General features: G+C 39.4%; 1 protein-coding gene across 1 annotated transcript; it reads right to left on the bottom strand.

The window, feature by feature from the left end:
- Window positions 1–14,339: 14,339 nt before the first annotated feature.
- LOC138883614 (uncharacterized) lies at window positions 14,340–15,316 on the bottom strand. Its single transcript, XM_070164309.1, has 2 exons — window positions 15,299–15,316; window positions 14,340–15,203 (listed from the first exon to the last, which is right to left on the bottom strand). Exons 1-2 carry the CDS (start codon window positions 15,314–15,316, stop codon window positions 14,340–14,342), a joined length of 882 nt encoding a protein of 293 aa, XP_070020410.1.
- Window positions 15,317–18,884: the final 3,568 nt, after the last annotated feature.

The following is an 18,884-nucleotide window of genomic DNA, read 5'->3' as shown; positions in this document are numbered from 1 at the left end:
GCTTAAGTCTTTGAAATTGGACTGTAATCAGAACTGTGTGAAGACGACACTTGGATGGAGTTTCGTCGATTCCGTTAGCTGTGTTAGGTAATTTTGGGCTTAGGGGCAAGTTCGGATTGTGTTTTGAAGGTCTGTAACTTATTTAGGCTTAAAATGGCAAAAGTTAAATTTTTGGAGATTTCGACCGGTGGAGTTTTTGATATCAGGGTCAGAATACGATTCCGGAAGTTGGAGTAGGTACGTAATGTTAAATACGACTTGTTTGCAAAATTTGGGAGTCAATCGGACGTGGTTTGATAGGTTCCGACATCAGTTGTAGAAATTTGAAGTTTCGAGTTCTTTAAGTTTGAATTGGAGGGTAATTCGTGATTTTAGCGTTGTTTGATGGGGTTTGAGAGCTTGACTAAGTTTTTATGGTGTTTTAGGACTTATTGGTATGTTTGGTTGAGGTCCCAAGGGCCTCGGGTGAGTTTTGGATGCTTAACGTATCAAGATTGGAATTTATGTTATTACTGAAGTCTCCATACTTCTGGTATTTTTGCGTTTGAGGTGGGGAGGACGCAGTTGCGGGACCGCACGTGCGAAATATTAAGCGCAAAAGTGGATTTGGAAGGAGTGGTTAGGGGTCGCAAGTGCGAGGTGAATTCCGCATCTACGATGCCCGCATATGCTCTAGAGAGATCGCGGGAGCGGTGAAGGACCGCAGAAACGAACATGGGTCCGTAGGTGTGCACACGTAGGTGCGACCTTTTGATCACAGAAGCAGGCGCCGAGTTTTAAGTGAAATCCGCACCTACGATGGAAATTCTGCAGGTGTGGGACCGCAGATGCGGTGGACCCCCTCGCAAAAGTGAGATCACTTGTAGAAAAACGGCCAAGTCGAGGGTTTTATCCCATTTGCAATTTTGGGACTTTAAGAGCTTGGGTTGGGCGATTATTTGAGGGATTTTCAGAGAAAACTTTTGGGTAACGATTCTTAACTCCTTTATGGTTATATGACACTAATATATGGTTGATTTTATCATCTAATTAAGGAATTTGGTTGAGAAATTTGGGGAAAAATGGTAGAAGTTCTTCAACTAAGATTTTGGTTTTTGATTGGGATTTTGATATAGATTTGGATGCTTTTTGTACGAGTGAACTCGTGAGTGAATGAGCGTTCATATTTTGTGACTTTTACTCGATTCCGAGATGTGGTCCCGAGGAGGTTTTTGGGCTTCTAAATTCTTTCCTTAGCTTTATTTCGTTAGCTAGATTAGTTTGTTGTAGCTATATTTATATTATGTAATTGGTTGTGGTTAGATTTGGGCCATCCGGAGCCGGATATTCGTGGAAAGAGCATTGTGACTCATTATTGAGATTAATTCGAGGTAAGTGACTTGCCTAACTTTGTGTGGGGGAACTCCCCTTTGGATTTGGTACTATTTGATATATGAGCACCGTGTACGCGAGGTGACGAGTGCGTACACGGGCTATCTGTTGAAAAACTCCGTTTCCATTAAGAAAAATATCCTTTTATGTTTAACTGAGATACACTATCATATGTAATTATCCTGTGTAGTTTAGAACAACATGACTACATGTCTTAATTGCTTACCTGAACTCGGTGCTGTATGATTAGTGAATTTCCTACTTCTTTGTTGACTCTGACTTAGGGACTACGGAAGGGTATTATAGGAGATCCCCCTGTACTTCTTATTTACTTTGGGACTACAGAACGGTATTCCAGGAGATCCCCCAACATTGTATATTTACTTTGGGACTACGGAATGATATTCTGGGAGATTCCCCTACACATTTACGTTTGGGACTACGGGACGGTATCCCAGGAGATCCTCTGTTGCTTTTACTGTGTTCTAGGCTGTTGGTTTTCATTGAATTCTATTCCTGTAATTATTTTACAGTAATACTTCTTTCTGTCTTATTTCATTATATTTATACCAGAAGGGCTCTGACCTGATCTCGTCACTACTCGATCGAGGTTATGCTTGGAACTTACTAGGTACCATTGTGATTTACTCATGCCCTTTCCTACACATGCTTGTCCGTGTGCAGATCTAGGTACTAGCTATCAGCCTCGAGTCTAGCTGTGTGGTTGCTGCCTCGGGAGACTTCAAGGTACATCTGCCACATCCGCAGACCTTGGAGTCCCCTTCTATGCCTTGCGTTAATTTCCCTTTATTTTATTCAGTCATGGATGTATAGAGCAGTTAGAAATTCTTAGAAGCTTGTGACATTGCGACATTCCAGGTTTTGGGAAAGATGATTATTGTATATGCTGAGTGGTACCATTTTTGCTTATTAATTTTAACTGTTAGCTGTGATTCTTGTGTTTTCATTTTATTTTCGCAATATTAGGCTTACCTAGTCGTAGATATTAGGTGTCGTCGTGATAGTTCACGGAGAGAGAAATTGGGTCGTGACAAGTTGGTATCAGAGCTCTAGGTTCATAGGAGTGGTAAGTCATAAGCTGGTTTATTAGAGTCTTGCGGATCGGTAAAAAGACATCTATACTTATCTTCGGGAGGCTACAAAACTATTAGGAAAAAATCTCCTTTATTTCATTCCTTGTCGTGCGTGGTTATTGACTTTGAAATTCTAAACTTCTGTCTTCTATTTTCTCATAGATGGTGAAGACACGTGCTACCGGAGGTGACCAACTACCTATGCCCCTGCTAGAGCCTTCTGAGGCTGGTCCAGGGCTGGGGTAGAGGTTGAGGACGTACCTATTGTGGAGCCAGAGCACCCGAGCGAGCTGCTATAGAGGAGCCACCAACAGATCTAGTTAGAGCACATGCACCTGATACGCCTACTACTACTACTACTCCAACTCTTTAGGACACCCTTGCATAGTTCATGAGCATGTACAACACTCTAGCTCAGGCAGGGTTGATTTCCCTTGCTGCAGCCACATCTCAAGCAGGCCGGGTGAGGAGCACAGACTCTTGTCGCCCGTACCTCAGAGCAGCGGGTTCATGTTGATTAGATTCCATAGAGTATACAAGTACCACCTATAAGCCCAGTTTAGTCCGAGGGTAGGGCGGCAATCTCATAGTAGGAGCATCAGAGACTTGAGAGGTACAAGAAGTATGACCCTCCTACATTCAGTGGTCTAGCATCAGAAGATGCTTAAGGATTTCTGGAGGAGTGCCACCATATCCTCCGCACTATGGGAATATCAGAGTCGAGTGGGGTTTCTTTCATTACCTTGTAGCTTCGAGGAACAGCCTATCAGGGGTGGCGTACTTATGAGTTGGACAGTCCGGCTGAGGCAGCTTTCCTTACATGGACTCAGTTCTCAGACATCATTTTGAGAGAGTATGTCCCTCAGAGCCTCACAGACGCATGTCGTACGGAGTTTGAGCAGTTGGTCAGAGTGCTATGACTAATTCAAAGTATGCAGTCCGTTTCAACAACTTGGTTAGACATGCACGGGCCTTGGTTTCTACAGTTCGAGAGAGGGTTTGTTAGTTTATTAATGGACTCATTCCCAGCATCAGGATTAGAATAGACCGGGAGTTAGAGATAGATATCTCATATCGGTAGGTGGTGAGTATTGCTAGGAGAGTGTAGGGCATGCTTGCTCGGGATAGGGATGAGAGATAGGCCAAGAGGTCTCGAGAGTCAGGCAATTATTTTGGTGCCCGTTCCCTAGCTGTAGTTCGTCATGGTAGGGGCTATGTGAGTCGCCTTGTTCATTTAGTTCTTCCAGCCGCTAGTGGTATTCCAGCTCCTCCTAGACCTTAGGAGCCTTGATATGCACCATCAGTATCTAGTGTGCCTCCTACACTGGGTGCTTTCAGCGGTTAGTCTAGTAGACCTGGGCTGATCCAGTTACAGTCGTTACGCCCTCCCAAAGCTTGTTTTGAGTGTGGCGACACCCACCATATGGTGAAGGATTAACCTAGACTCAGGAGGGGTGCACCTCCATAGACTTATCAGCGACAATGTGCTCCACAGGGTTCCTAGGATATGATTACAGCACCAGTTGCCACTCCACCTGCTTAGCCAGCTAGAGGTGGAGGTAGGGGAGGTAGAGGTCACCCTAGAGGGGGATGCCAGGCCAGATACTATGCCCTTCCTGCTCGTACAGAGGCTGTTGCTTCCTATTCTATCATTACAGATATTGTTCCAATATGTCATAGAGATGCATCCGTTCTATTCAATCAAGGCTCCACTTATTCCTATGAGTCCTCTTATTTTGCCTTGCATTTGGGAATATCTCGGGATTCTTTGAGTTACCCTATTTATATGTCTACTCCTGTGAAAGATTCTCTTATTGTGGACCGCATTTATTGGCTATGTTTGATTACTCTTAGTGGTTTTAAGACCAGAGCCGATTTATTATTTCTCATCATGGTAGATTTTGATGTTATCTTGGGCATGGACTGGTTGTCGCCCCATTATGCTATTCTTGATTGTCACGCTAAGACCATGACGCTGGCTATGCCAGGTTTACGGCGATTAGAGTGGAGGGGTACTTTAGATTATACTCCCAGTAGAGTTATTTCATTTCTTGAAGCTCAACAAATGGTTGAGAAGGGGTGTGACGCGTATCTAGCCTATGTGCGAGATGTCAATATTGATACCCCTACAATTGAGTCAGTCCCAGTGGTGAGGGATTTTCTTGATGTGTTTCCAGCTGATCTTCCGGGCATGCTGCCCGACAGAGATATTGATTTTGGCATTGATTTGTTGCCGGGAACTCAGCCCATCTCTATTCCCTCTTACCATAAAGCTCATCCTGAGTTGAAGGAGCAGTTACATGAATTACATGATAAGGGCTTCATTCGGGCCAGTGTGTCACCGTGGGGTGCTCCTGTCTTGTTTGCGAAGAAAAAGGATGGTTCTATGCGTATGTGCATTGATTATCTCCAGTTGAACAAAGTCACAGTGAAGAACTGGTATCATTTGCCTCGTATTGATAGCTTATTTGATCGTGCCCGAGTGTTTTCCAAAATAGATTTGCATTGAGGTTATCATCAGTTGAAGATTGGGTTGCAAGATATCCCAACGACTACTTTCATGACTCGGTATGGTCATTACGAGTTCCTTGTGATGTCATTTGGGCTGACCAACGCCCAAGCTGCATTTATGCATTTGATGCACAGTGTATTTAAGACTTATCTTAATACATTCGTCATGTCTTTATTGACGATATTCTGGTGTACTCCCGGAGTCGGGAAGATCATGAGTAGTATATGAGGACTGTGCTTCAGACCTTGAGAGAGAAGAATCTATATGCAAAGTTCTCAAAATGTGAGTTTTGGTTAGATTATATGGCATTCTTGGGTCATGTGGTATCTAGTGAAGGGATCAAGGTGGATTCTAAGAAAGTGTAAGTGGTGTAGATCTGACCCAAACCATCCTCAGCTATGGAGATCCAGAGTTTTCTTGGTTTGACAGCCTATTACCATCGATTTATTGAGGGATTCTCTTTTATTGCAGCACTTATGACCAGGCTGACCCAAAAAGCTGCTCCGTTCAGGTGAATGGAGGAGTGCGAGGAGAGCTTTCAAAATCTCAAGACAACTTTGACTACAGCCCCAGTATTGGTATTGCCTTCATGTTTGGGGTCTTATACAATTTATTATGATGTGTTGCGAGTTGGCCTCAGTGCGGTGCTGATGCAGGATCGTAGGGTAATTGGCTATGCGTCTAGACAACTGAAGGTACATGAAAAGAACTGTCCTGTCCACAACTTTGAGCTAGCAGCTATTGTTCATGCCTTGAAGATTTGGAGGCACTATTTGTACGGTGTCCTTTGTAAGATCTATACTAATCACCGGAGTTTGCAACATCTGTTCAAGCAGAACGATCTTAATTTACGTCATCGGAGATGGTTAGAACTGCTTAAGGATTATGATATCACCATTTTGTACCACCTTGGGAAGGCCAATGAGGTGGCCGGTGCTGTCGCGCACCCTTTTTCCTTGCGGAGTGTGGGTTTCGACATTTTGGGGACAACTCCTTTCCTTTTGGGAGTTGGATATGAGATTTGAAGAGTCACCACTTAATGAATTAAGTTGCGTTAAGGCACCTAGAAGAAATAACTCGTGTACTAGTATACATCACCAGAGATTGGGTAAGGGCTCAAGATTACCTTGAGGGGAAGGTGTTAGGCACCCCTCGAGGTCCACAACGGTGGGTCTCGACCAAACTCAATTTAAGCGAATTAGTCTTATAAGCAGATAAACAAATAGATATTACTTTAAAAACAAGAAGTTAAGGGGTCCTAGGGTTTTTAGCCTATAGGATCACTTCTGTGCAATACTTGGTAATCGTCCCCAAATTGGGGTACTACACATAGCATTATCGCACAGTTCATCACATCCTTTACTACCCAATTACCCTCCCCTTAATCATTACCTAAGCGTTCTAACAACATCAAATACGTATCCTATACGTGCACTACCTGTCCCTTACCTGCAGTGCTAGAGGTGTTTATGACCTCTATTTAAGGTGGTTCTAGACTCACCTATGCTGTTTAAAAGGAGAAAAATAAGCAACAAACAAAAGTCAAATATGACTATCATATGAAGATGCAATTAAGGGGTGGGGGGGCTCATATTTACCTCCACAAAGAGAAATAACAAGTCCACGCCATTATACAAATAGTTTTCATAATTTTAGGAGCCTTATAGGCAAGATATCTAAATGAGTACAAACAAAGTATACAACAATTTTATTTAGGAGAGGCAGTGAGCACCTATCAGATTGCCTACTGATTTTTTATCACTTTCTGAACCTGAGCACATTTCAAGCAACAAGGAAATCATAATTTTAAATGCAGGATTTATTTGTCATACAGGCTTGCCTAAGTGATAACTGGCAGAATCCTATAGACATGGTATCTAAACGTTAATCAAACCATAATTTTTATAAACCAGTGATTTAACAGGCAGATTTTATCCTTTAGACCCTACAAACATGCTTTCTAAGTGCTGAAATTAATCACAAGCGTTATTTCATGACATAGAAAACATGATTTTATACACGTTCCCTATAGGCATGATATCTAAATCGTCAAAATTGATTTTAAACATGATTTCCTATGGATAGGATATCCAAGTGAGCCAAATGTTATACTTAATTGATAACTCCCAAAAAAGATCATATTGGCATGGTTTCTAATGCACATTGAGACTTTAGGATATGCATGAACATGAATCTCGATACAAAATTGAGAAACGCCTTAGAACCAGGAATTCTAGTGATGCAAAGTATACAAATTCAGGATTTTAAAGAATGAGATTAAGTCCTATAGGCATGGTTTCTAATGCATTTGAGTAAACAATCATCACAGCAATCTAAAGGCATGATTTCTACTGCATATAAATAAACACAAGGGCCTTAGGGACCCCAGACAATGCTCACACCAAGATCAGATGTTCAAAAATATTCACAAAGGAATGGAAAACCAACTCCAATGTGTTAGAGTTCAGAGGTGTCTCATGGACCCTAAGCAGTACTCACACTGGGGGTGGAAGGACCCTAGACAACTAAGAGTAGGAGTTGAAAATAGTATGTAAAAGGTAGGAAGTAGTTTTAGGAAAGCAAAACAGTTCGGATTTTTAGAAGTGAATAGAAATAGATTACCAGATCACACGGACTATAAGCAGAAACATACTTAGCAGATGGAGTTCATACATGAACCCCAATGGTCAAAGAACAGAGTCACAATCAATTCAAACAAGGTTTCACACTGCCTTGGATCGATTTAGTTCATTAGCTAATTCTAGGTAGCATATAGGCATATATTAAATAGAGAACAACATGCTGGGATCAAGTTACTGATCATACATCATACAAAAAAGGTAGCAAAGTTGAGAGCATAGAATTCATGAATTAATTAGGAAAATGTTAAAACACATAAAAACAGGACAAGGGTTGGGGCATGCTAGTTGAGAAATGGGTAAATAAGTATCATAGATCAATCAGGAGTATGCTAAGGTGTATTAAACATACTAGCATATTGGACAGGACAATTCACAAGAGTTAAAGCATGCTAGTTAATAGAAACATAATGTCAAACAAAGGCATGTTGATATCTACAGCAGATAGCATATTGAATAGGACAAGATAACAAAGATAGACATGTTGTTTAAAAGAAGTAGACAGGAAGAACATAAGTCTAATTACATAGCATATATTATAGCAGAAGTGGGGACATACCAGTTAAGAGAGAGCAACAAGAAAGTGAAGCAAATAGGATCCAAAAGTCTAGCCTTGGCTTTCAGCCCTCTAGACAGTGCAACGAACACAAGTAATAGAAAGAATTACAATGGAGAGTGTGGTGAATAAGAGAAAGAATGTGTGTGTGTTTCTGTCTTTCTATGTGTGTTCGTGTGTTAGAACAATGAAAGGCTTTTATAGCATAAAATAGAGCAAACAAATAAGGTAGGAAATTAATTGCACACAAATAAGGCAAAGAGATCAGTCATTCGGTCAATTAGTGCTAACATGAATCAATTAATAAGCAGAATTAAGTAAGTATCCATTAAATTAAGGAGAATCTCACATAGAGTAAATCAACAGACAAGATTAAGGATTAAATAAGGTAAGTAGTATGTCCCGAGATCAATCATAACACAGAAATCAGACCAGTAGAGGAATTAAGGGAGGTAATACCAATTATTAATCACACATAAAGAAAGAACGAGTAAAAATCCTATAAGGAAATATTAGATTTAAAGGGAAGCACAATTTCAAATCCTAATTAGGCAGGTAAATCAATGACAGAGCTAGGTAAGCGGGCAAAACATCATAACCAACAGTCAGATAATTGAAAACCCTAACGTGTAAAGCCATAGAGGTGAAACTCCAGTAAAATCAGTCGAAAAAAGCAAAGAAGAAAACCAGAGTTAAAAAATGCCTAAATGTTTAAAACATTTTACAGAAATCTCTTAGAAAAATCGAAACCCTAGCTTTTAGGAAAAAATGAAATCGGTTGACAATAATAGTAAAAATAGAAAAATCTTAAAGGAAAAATACCAAACAAACTTTAAACCCTTCATATCTAAAGAGATCGAATGGATTCAACCAGAAATAACAAAGTTTATATTAAAAAATGAACAGAGGTGGAAAATCTGGTTTGAACCAGAGATTTGAAGTCATGAAAACACGAAAGTGATAGTACTCCCAAACATAGGGTTGAATATAGGCGGATTAATTGAAAAGATGAGATATTTGAACTAAATCAGGTTCGAATCCCTTGAGATCCCACCAAGTAACATAAAAATCGAACAACTAGTAGAGGTAGGAGGTCGGATAAGGCGGTAAATTGCCAACTGATTCCATATCCGGTTGAGAATCAAAGGGATTTGGGAGGAGTTTTAAGTGACGACGCTCTAGGGTTTGAGAGCATCTGAGAAAGAAGGGAGGAGGAGAGAGAGGTGGCATAATTGAGAGAATGGGTAGGGCTTGGGGGGGGGGGTCATTGGATTAAAAAAGGAAAGGGATAATGTGGACCGTTGATCTCAGAGATCAACATCCACGATTAGAGGAGGTTCTGGGTCGGGTAAGGGTTATTTAGTTTGGGCTGAGGTGGATTGGGATAGGGTTTTAAGTAATTGCGTTGGTGTAATTGGGTTAGTTCCGAAAATGATTAAGGAAAAGGGGCTATTATTTAAATACCCTATTAATTGATAAAATAATTTAAAAAAAATAGTTAATTAAATGATAAAAATGACTTTTATGCATAAAAATGATTTATAATAATTACTTAATATTATCAAAATATAAAAGGTTATTTTCTTGTGAAATAAGGTAATTATGCACACATGAGCCATTATTACAAAGTTATTGCAATTATAACGCTAACATGTGAATGTGACTGTTCATGAAATAATTAAGGCTTAGTATAGATATAAAATAATAAAATTAAGCAATAAAAGTATCATAAAACCGTTTGTGATGCAATTAGTAATTATTTGGATTATAAAATACTAGAACAAATTAGTTAAAATCCTTTTAAAATTACAGAAAATTATGGAAAAATGTTGGTTGATGCTCATGCACTATTTTGATACTATATATGCATTTTAAAAATATATGAGGGAAAAATTGGGTATCGACATCTGTCCCTCTTTATTCGGGAAGGATGAAAGAGTTTTCGGGTAAAGAAATGATGGCCGATTTTGACCGAATGGGATGTTCTAAAAAATAGAGGCCAAACTTTAGTCTTTGAGCTACCTAAATATCCCTGATTTTACAGGAATCAGGCTATGCGTAGTTCTGTATCCAACGGTGAATGAGGCTGCTGGATTTGTTATATAAATGATAGCAATTTTTAGAAAAGGTTCTTTTGTGAAGGGTAGTATCAGATGGGTTATGCAGAGTTATGATTATGAGTCTGAAGTATAACGGGTGTATCACAGGCTAGGTATCTGAACGGTCGTGGGGTAAAGGCGAGTAATTGATGGGAGTCGATTACGTTTGAAATAATGGTAAGGCATAAATGGAAATCAGAAGGGTATGAGCTAAAACCGGAGCGACGATTGCTCCTATTTGAAGAACGGTAACTTCCTGGATTACCTGAAAAACGTAAAATACAATGCATGCAGGTATATAGAGTATTGCGAGAATTTAAACATGATGCAAGTTCCCTTTGGACTATGAAAGATTGTCTTTGGACAGTGAAGATGACGTCTTTAGACCATGATGTCCGGGGCTATGAATCATAAGATAAGAGATTCGCAGGCCATGAAATGATGTTCTCGGGCCATGAAAATGGTGCCTCTGAACCATGACACCTTTGAATAATGATGCGCAGTATTGAGAGATCCTCAGGCCATGACATGGTGTCTTCAGACTATGAGGATGATGCCTTCGGACTATGATGCCTTTGGAAAAGTTGGCTATACATCAGCCCATGGAATGCAGAGACATGATACCAAAGGTAATAACAAGGCAACACTTAGCCTCGTGCAGAGTTTTGGGGCCAGAGCTTAGCCTTGAGAGAAGAAGATAATGCAAATTGAAAGTGGAGCAACACTTATGTAGAGGGAGACAATTCTTAGTCTCATGCAAAGAGAAGGCAATGCTTAGCCTTATGCAAATGTGGAGGCAGAGCTTAGACTCATGCATGGTTTGAGACAAGGCTTAGTCTCATGCAAAGAGAAGGCAATGCTTAGCCTTATGCAAATGTGGAGGCAGGTCTTAGTCTAATGAATGATTTGAGACAAGGCTTAGTCTCATGCAAAGAGAAGGCAATGCTTAGCCTTATGCAAATGTGGAGGTAGGTCTTAGCCTCATCCAAGATTTAAGACAAGGCTTAGTCTCATGCAAAGAGAAGGCACTGCTTAGCCTTATGCAAATGTGGAGGCAAGGCTTAGCCTCATCCAAGATTTGAGACAAGGCTTAGTCTCATGCAAAGAGAAGGCAATGCTTAGCCTTATGAAGTGAACAAGTAGCAAATATGAGTAGAATATTTCTTAGCTGGAGGTATATTTGCATCTCGTGGCCTGATTGTTGTGAGGATAGTGACTTTGATATGTGTATTTTTGTTAATACTCCTGTTATATTCCCTGTGCCTGCATCTAAAGAAAAATCGTGAGTTTTGTAGGGGGAGGTTGGTTCGTGGCCTTGCCTACTTGTTTTTCTTTGCTTTACCTTGGAGACCCTGCTCGAGTTACCCTGGGTAACACCTGGTTGTCACAAAAATAAGATTTTCGAAAAATATGCACTTATTGATGAAAGGGAGTTATTTTAGAAAACATGGTGGTATATGATATCAAGTAGATTAGATGACCTAATGAGTGTGACACTTTTATAGACATTGAGACTTCCATGCATTAGAATTTTGAGGGTCCTTCTTAAAATTCCATGCATTTGATCTTTCAGCCGTTCTGTGTGCAACAAAGTTTGTTGGATCTGCTCCAGAATTTTGAGAATCCTTCTTAAAATTCTGCCCCAGTTACTTAATCGATTTCTGACTGTCTGGCATATGATGGCATCGGCTGGACCTGCTCCGGAATTTTGAGGGTCCTCCTCAAAATTCTGCCCCAGTTTCTGGTTTTGGGGGAAAATAAATTTTTTATTAAGATATGACCGAACCCACAGGGATGCCTATGTATCCCCTCTTCAACGGGAATTAGGTCAAGCGTTTTCAGTTACATCAGGTGAATGAATGTAAACAATCTTAAACGTAGCATCTCTTAACCGCATCTAAACTGATAGGTTTTAGCCAAACTTCTCCATCCATTTCTACAAGTATGAGTGCTCCTCCTGTTAGTACCCGGTGACCCAAATCCCGCTTACACACTTTCTGTGGACCATAATAACCTTACACACACAACCTTTCTAAAGTGTTCCTAGTACACACCTTCTTTGACCAGGTCTAAGCTTGTGTAATACAAACTGGACCAAGCGTGTGGACACTATTTCAAGACAATTTCTGTCTTTAATAAACGGTCAAAAACACATTCCAATGACCCTTTTTAAAAGATTAAAAGGGCCTTAACCCATTTCTATCTATATACTAACCCGATTTCATCTTCTTCTTCCTCCTTGAAATCTCTAAATTGAAGAAAATTTTATCTTCTTGAAGCCAAAATTTATTCCTCTTCTTGAAGTTCAAAGCCAATATTGCAGTCTTCTTCTATTTCTTCCTTCTCTTTTTTGACATAAGGGTTAAATTTCTAGGGCTCAATTTTAAGATTTGGGAAAATGCATAATCTGAGAAAATTTTTCTATTGTGGTGAAGAAGCTATGGTGATACAGTCATGGAGTGTTGATAATCCAGGTCGTCAATTTTACGGATGTCCATTTTATGAGGTAAATATCAATTGTACTTTTTTAATCGATTTTATATTCCGTAATAATTTTGTCTCTTCAATTTTTCAGAGGGACAGACGATCGGACTGTAATTTCTTTATGTGGTTTGACCCCCCAACTCCAGAGCACTTGAAAATGGTGATTTTGGGGCTGCTGAAGAAGAAGAGGGCATTTGATGCATTGTTGAAGGAAAATAGAAACCAAAGAAATTGGAGTAGATTGTGTGTGCTGATTTTAATTGCAATTGTTTTGAAGTTGATTGTGTTAGGTAGTTCTAAAGATTGTTATATAGTGTAAGAAAATGAATGAAGTTTTTTGGTAGATTTTGTATCCCTTTGTTAGAAATGAATGAAATCTTTTGGCAATTGTTAATGTTGTTTTGTTTGAGTTTGTTGCTGTGTGAGTTAGAATGATTTTTTTGGCAATTGTTAATGTTGTTTCGTTTGACTTTGTTGCTGTATAAGCTGATAGTACAGTTAAAACACACCTCAAATTGTGACTGATAAAATACTGAAACACAGTCAATTAGTGGCTGATATACAACTCAAATACAGAAATTTTCCAGAAATAACAGCATACAAAAATGACAGCACAAATGCTTAACAACATAGCAAAATAACAGCATTTATACAACACTAAAGACACATCTACCCAGAAATTATCAAACAACACTAAAAATATATTTCATCATAGAATAAAGGTGTTTATTACAATCACCTAATAGCAGCAGCCTGCCTTAACAAAAATATACGCTGCCCAGTTTTACAGCATACCAAAATAACAGCAGGCTGCCTTAACAAAATAACAACACTAACAACAAACCTAAATAGCAGTTCCAAATTAACCTAACAGCAATTCCAAAATAAATTACAGTTCCAAAGGGAAATTACAACAGTTCCAAAATAAATTAATAGTGACAATAACAGAATTCAGTGGTTGTTCTGGGATGGCTGGGATGATGAACTTGCTTGACTTAAATTGGATTGAGATGTGGCAGTTCTGGAACGAGTTGCAGCAGTTCTTTCAAGTTGTCTTCTTGTAACGGCTGGTCTACCATTCCATTTTACACCACTTCTTGGCTTGTATGAACACTCCAGAATATCTGCCGAGGACCTCTTTTCACCACCATGAGAGACCACTCTTGGCTTACCTCCACCAGACTGCCAAAAATAGAAAATATTCAGTAAAGTTGTTAAAGCAAACAAGATATAAAATTAACTTTGAACTACTTACAGAAAAACTTGTGAACCCACTGCTTGATTGAAATAGTCCAAACCCAGAACTTCACCTACCACTACCAGTTCCTCTTCCTCTACCAGCAGCAGCAGGGGCAGAAGTAGTTGGAGTACCAATTCCTCTTTCTCTACTAGCAGCAGTTCCTCTTCCTCTACCAGCAGCAACAGGGGCAGAAGTAGTTGGAGTTCCTGTTCCTCTTGCTCTGCCTCTTCCTCCACATCTTTGGATATATAAAGCATTTGCTGGAGTAGAATCTGCAGGCCTTGCTTTCTTAGGGCAGCTCCTCTTGTTGTGTCCATATCCACCACAGTTTGAACATGTCATCTCTATACCCCTTCTTGAAAGCTTTCCAGAAGTAGGATGTTCAGTTTCTTCTCTTCTTCTCTTCTTCTTTGATCTACCAGCATCTTTTTAATTGGTGGGGGTTCAATTGGTGGATTGGTAGATGTTGGCCACATTTGCATATTTGACACAGGCTGGATGAATGTTGAATATGCCTTCAGATAGGTGGATTTGTGGTACCAGTGAGATATGTAGTTAATTAGGTCAAGGTTCTTGAAATGCATAACAGCAATGGCATGAGCACAAGAGATACCCTTCAGCATCCATGACCTGCATGTACAAGTTTGAGCTTGCATATTCACACAATGCTTCAGCACCACTCTTAATGAGGTATCCTCAACCTCATAGCCATATTCACCATTCCACTTGATTGTACACCTCATAGATTGTGCCATGTTATCTTGATACACCTTCATAGCAATTGGGGATATATCACATATCCATGTATCTGCAAACTCCCTCAACTTTCCTATTCTCTCTATCATCTTCACTCTAATTTCCTCCAACATTGTGATAATTGTCTTGTGTCGAGCAGCAAGTATCCAAGCATTAAATGTCTCGCACATATTGTTGTCAATTATATCATATTTCCTGTCACAGTTGAAGTATGCTCTACACCAGGTTTCCTTGTTATACCTCAAGAGGCTCTCACATATCCCATTCCTAAGCATATTCAAACTGTCCAGGTGAAAATTCAGTTCTGCCACACATGATGCTCTAGCACACCTCCAGAAGTTATTTCTCCTCTCTAATCCTCTCCAATCTTTGGACCAGCTTGGTAATATATGTCTGGCACACCACCTATGTTCACTTTCAGGCAACACTTCTGATACAGCTTTAAGCAATCCCTTAAATATAAAAAGAATTGAATTAGTTGCCAACAGAAACAGAAATTAGAAAAAATAAATATTGACAGAAAACAGAAACAGAAGAATATATTCACCTTTTGCATATCAGACATGATAGTAAGATCCCTTCCATCTTGAAGCTCTAAGTCATGAGTCACACTTCAAAAACCATGTCCAAGTGAAACTGTTCTCAACCTCTACAATGGCCCAAGCTATAGGAAACATCTAATTATTTCCATCCTTTGATACTGCTACAAGAAGTTGACCCTTACAAATGCCTTTCAGAAAACAACCATCAATGCCAATTATCCTTCTACAACCTTCAGACCATCCCTTCTTCATAGCATAGAAGCAAACATAAAATGAATTGAAGACAAGCTTGCCTTCACCTTGATCTCCTACCTTCGCAACACAAGTTGTACCTGGATTTGTTTGTAACAGAATATCTCTATAATCATAGAGTCTCTTGAACTCAGCATGCACATCACCTATTATCTCCTTTAGAATTTTTGCTCTAGCTCTATGTACAGTAGACCTACCAACATACATGTCCAGTTCATCCTTAATGAGTTTCTTTAGCTCCCAAACTTTCATATTTGGTTGACACACAATCTTATCCCTGTAATGCTTTGCTAGGTATCTGGAGTTGCAAAGCTTGATTTTATTTGTTTTGTAACACTTGTGGACAGGACAATACCTTTTTACCTTAAAATTGTTGGATCTACCATCTTTGCTTGCAGCCAAGATCCATGGACATTTTGGATGCATGCATCTTACCCTCACCCTGCTAGGTTCATTAATATACTTTTCAATTTGAACTCCTTTCTAAATTGCATACTTACTAACAGCAAACCTAAATTGTTCAACACTCTAAAAAATCAGCCCCAACTCCCAGGTTATTTTCTTGACAGTTGGATCAAATATCAGGGCTTTCTTCCTCCTCTTGGCAGCCATTTTCTCCTTATGTTCTTCATCAAATTCATCTTCAGCATCTGAAGGAAAACTTTCAGCATCTGAAGACCCAAAGTAAGGCTCATCTGTCCCTACTAAGCCTGTGTACCTATCTTGCTTGCTACCAGTTCTTAATTCATCAAAACCAATATCAACTCCTGCATCACCTAGGTTAATATCACCTCTATCTTTTGGCCTTTCACTCCTTTTCCTCCTATACTTCCTCAGTTCATCCCTACACTCTACAAATTCTTCATGAACATCAGATCCATAATCCTTATCATCAGGAACATGTAAATCTACTCCATCACTCTCATCACTATCACTATTGTCAAAGTCTGAATCATTCTCATTGTCATCCTCACCTTCACTATTATCAAAGTCTGATTCACTATCTACTCCACTCTCTTTTTCTCTTGAAGGTGTAGGGGCAGGAGCAGGAGCAGGTTCAGGAGAAGGAGAAGGGGAAGGGGTAGGTTCATGAGCAGGTGTAGATTCAGATTCAGATTCACTATCTTCCTCTTCTTCTAAGACAGTTGTGCTCTTAAAAGCTCCACTATTACACCCACCAACCCCTTTACTAGCCTCATTTATGTCAACAACACATAAAGGGGCAACATGAGTCACATAAATATCTAAGGTATCCCCATCTTCCAATTCATTACAAATGTCTAAAATATCCTTGTCTGTTAGAATATTTACCAATTTATCTGTCCTATCCATTGGACAGATATACAACTCAGCCACATTTTGAAAGTCATAGATCCTAGTGTAGTTCATTAGTTCAATAAGAGACAGTAAATCCACATCTACAAATGTTTGACTACCACCCACATAACGAGCAAAGTTACCAGGAACTAATACCCCATCATGGTACCACCTGAGGGTAATGATTTTAAAAGACATTATCTGCAAACAAATAAGGGACAAATAAATGAACTTTCCACATGCAATAATTGAAAATAAAGAACTACAGATGAAATATAAAAGTGGAGACAAAGACAAGAGCATATCACATTGTTCAAAGCAATGGTATTACAATAATCAGTTAAACCCTAACTTTACACACGGTTTGCAAACACAAGACAAATCTCTTTTATAAAAAAACTATCTGTAAAGGCAACAAGACGACAACTTCACAGTGATATCGATAATGACAAAAGATTCCCCTTTTAAAAAATCCAATAACCCTAAGCAAAATAGAAGAAATTTCAAAAAAACCCTAGATTAAACCCACCCACTACTAAAATAAACGGGTAATGCAAGGAGAAGAAAATTACTAACCGATTAACCGTATAAATCCACCGGAAATCCACGATGAAAGCGTAACTTGAGATGGTCGCCGGAATCGCCTTTACAGTAGCTCCTTCTAGATGTATCGGATTTTGAGTACTGACTTGGGTAAGTTTGGTTTTAACGCTTTTACCTTGTGGGTCGGGTAGGGTCAGTTAGGGTCGGGTAGGGTCGGGTTAGTTATTATAAGGTAATGGGTTAAAATTATGTAAAGTCAAACGCGTGACATACACGGATGTCTTATTAACAGGATCTGGTCAAAGGAGGTGGGTACTAGATACACTTTAGAAAGGTTTCTTATGTAAGGTTATTATCGTCCACAGAAAGTGTGTAAGGGGGATTTGGTCCAAAGGTTGGGTGGTAAACTATGTATTAAGCCATATAAAATAATAAAATTAAGCAATAAAAGTATCATAAAACCGTTTGTGATGCAATTAGTAATTATTTGGATTATAAAATGCTAGAACAAATTAGTTAAAATCCTTTTAAAATTACAGAAAATTATGGAAAAATGCTGGTTGATGCTCATGCACTATTTTGAAAGTATATATGCATTTTAAAAATATATGAGGGAAAAGTTGGGTATCGACATCTGTCCCTCTTTATTCGGGAAGGATGAAAGAGTTTTCGGGTAAAGAAATGATGACCGATTTTAACCGAATGGGATGTTCTAAAAAATAGAGGCCGAACTTTAGTCTTTGAGCTACCTAAATATCCCTGATTTTACAGGAATCAGGCTATGCGTAGTTTTGAATCCAACGGTGAATGAGGCTGTTGGATTTGTTATATAAATGATAGCAATTTTTAGAAAAGGTTCTTTTGTGAAGGGTAGTATCAGATGGGTTATGCAGAGTTATGATTATGAGTCTGAAGTATAACGGGTGTATCACAGGGTAGGTATCTGAACGGTCGTAGGGTAAAGGCGAGTAATTGATGAGAGTCGATTATGTTTGAAATAATGGTAAGGCATAAATGGAAATCAGAAGGGTATGAGCTAAAACCGGAGCGACGATTGCTCCTATTTGAAGAACAGTAACTTCCTGGATTACCTGCAAAACTTAAAATACAATGCATGCAGGTATATAGAGTATTTCGAGAATTTAAACATGATGCAAGTTCCCTTTGGACTATGAAAGATTGCCTTTGGACAGTGAAGATGACGTCCTTAGACCATGATGACCGGGGCCATGAATCATAAGATAAGAGATTCGCAGGCCATGAAATGATGTTCTCGGGCCATGAAAATGGTGCCTCTGAACCATGACGCCTTTGAATAATGATGCGCAGTATTGAGAGATCCTCAGGTCATGACATGGTGTCTTCAGGCTATGAGGATGATGCCTTCGGACTATGACGCCTTTGGACAAGTTGGCTATACATCAGCCCATGGAATGCAGAGACATGATACCAAAGGTAATAACAAGGCAACACTTAGCC

The sequence above is a fragment of the Nicotiana sylvestris genome, chromosome 12, assembly GCF_000393655.2.
Source record: "Nicotiana sylvestris chromosome 12, ASM39365v2, whole genome shotgun sequence".
Lineage (NCBI taxonomy): Eukaryota > Viridiplantae > Streptophyta > Magnoliopsida > Solanales > Solanaceae > Nicotiana > Nicotiana sylvestris.
Note: the sequence above shows the minus strand (reverse complement) of the source record. Positions and strands in the feature narration are given on the sequence as shown.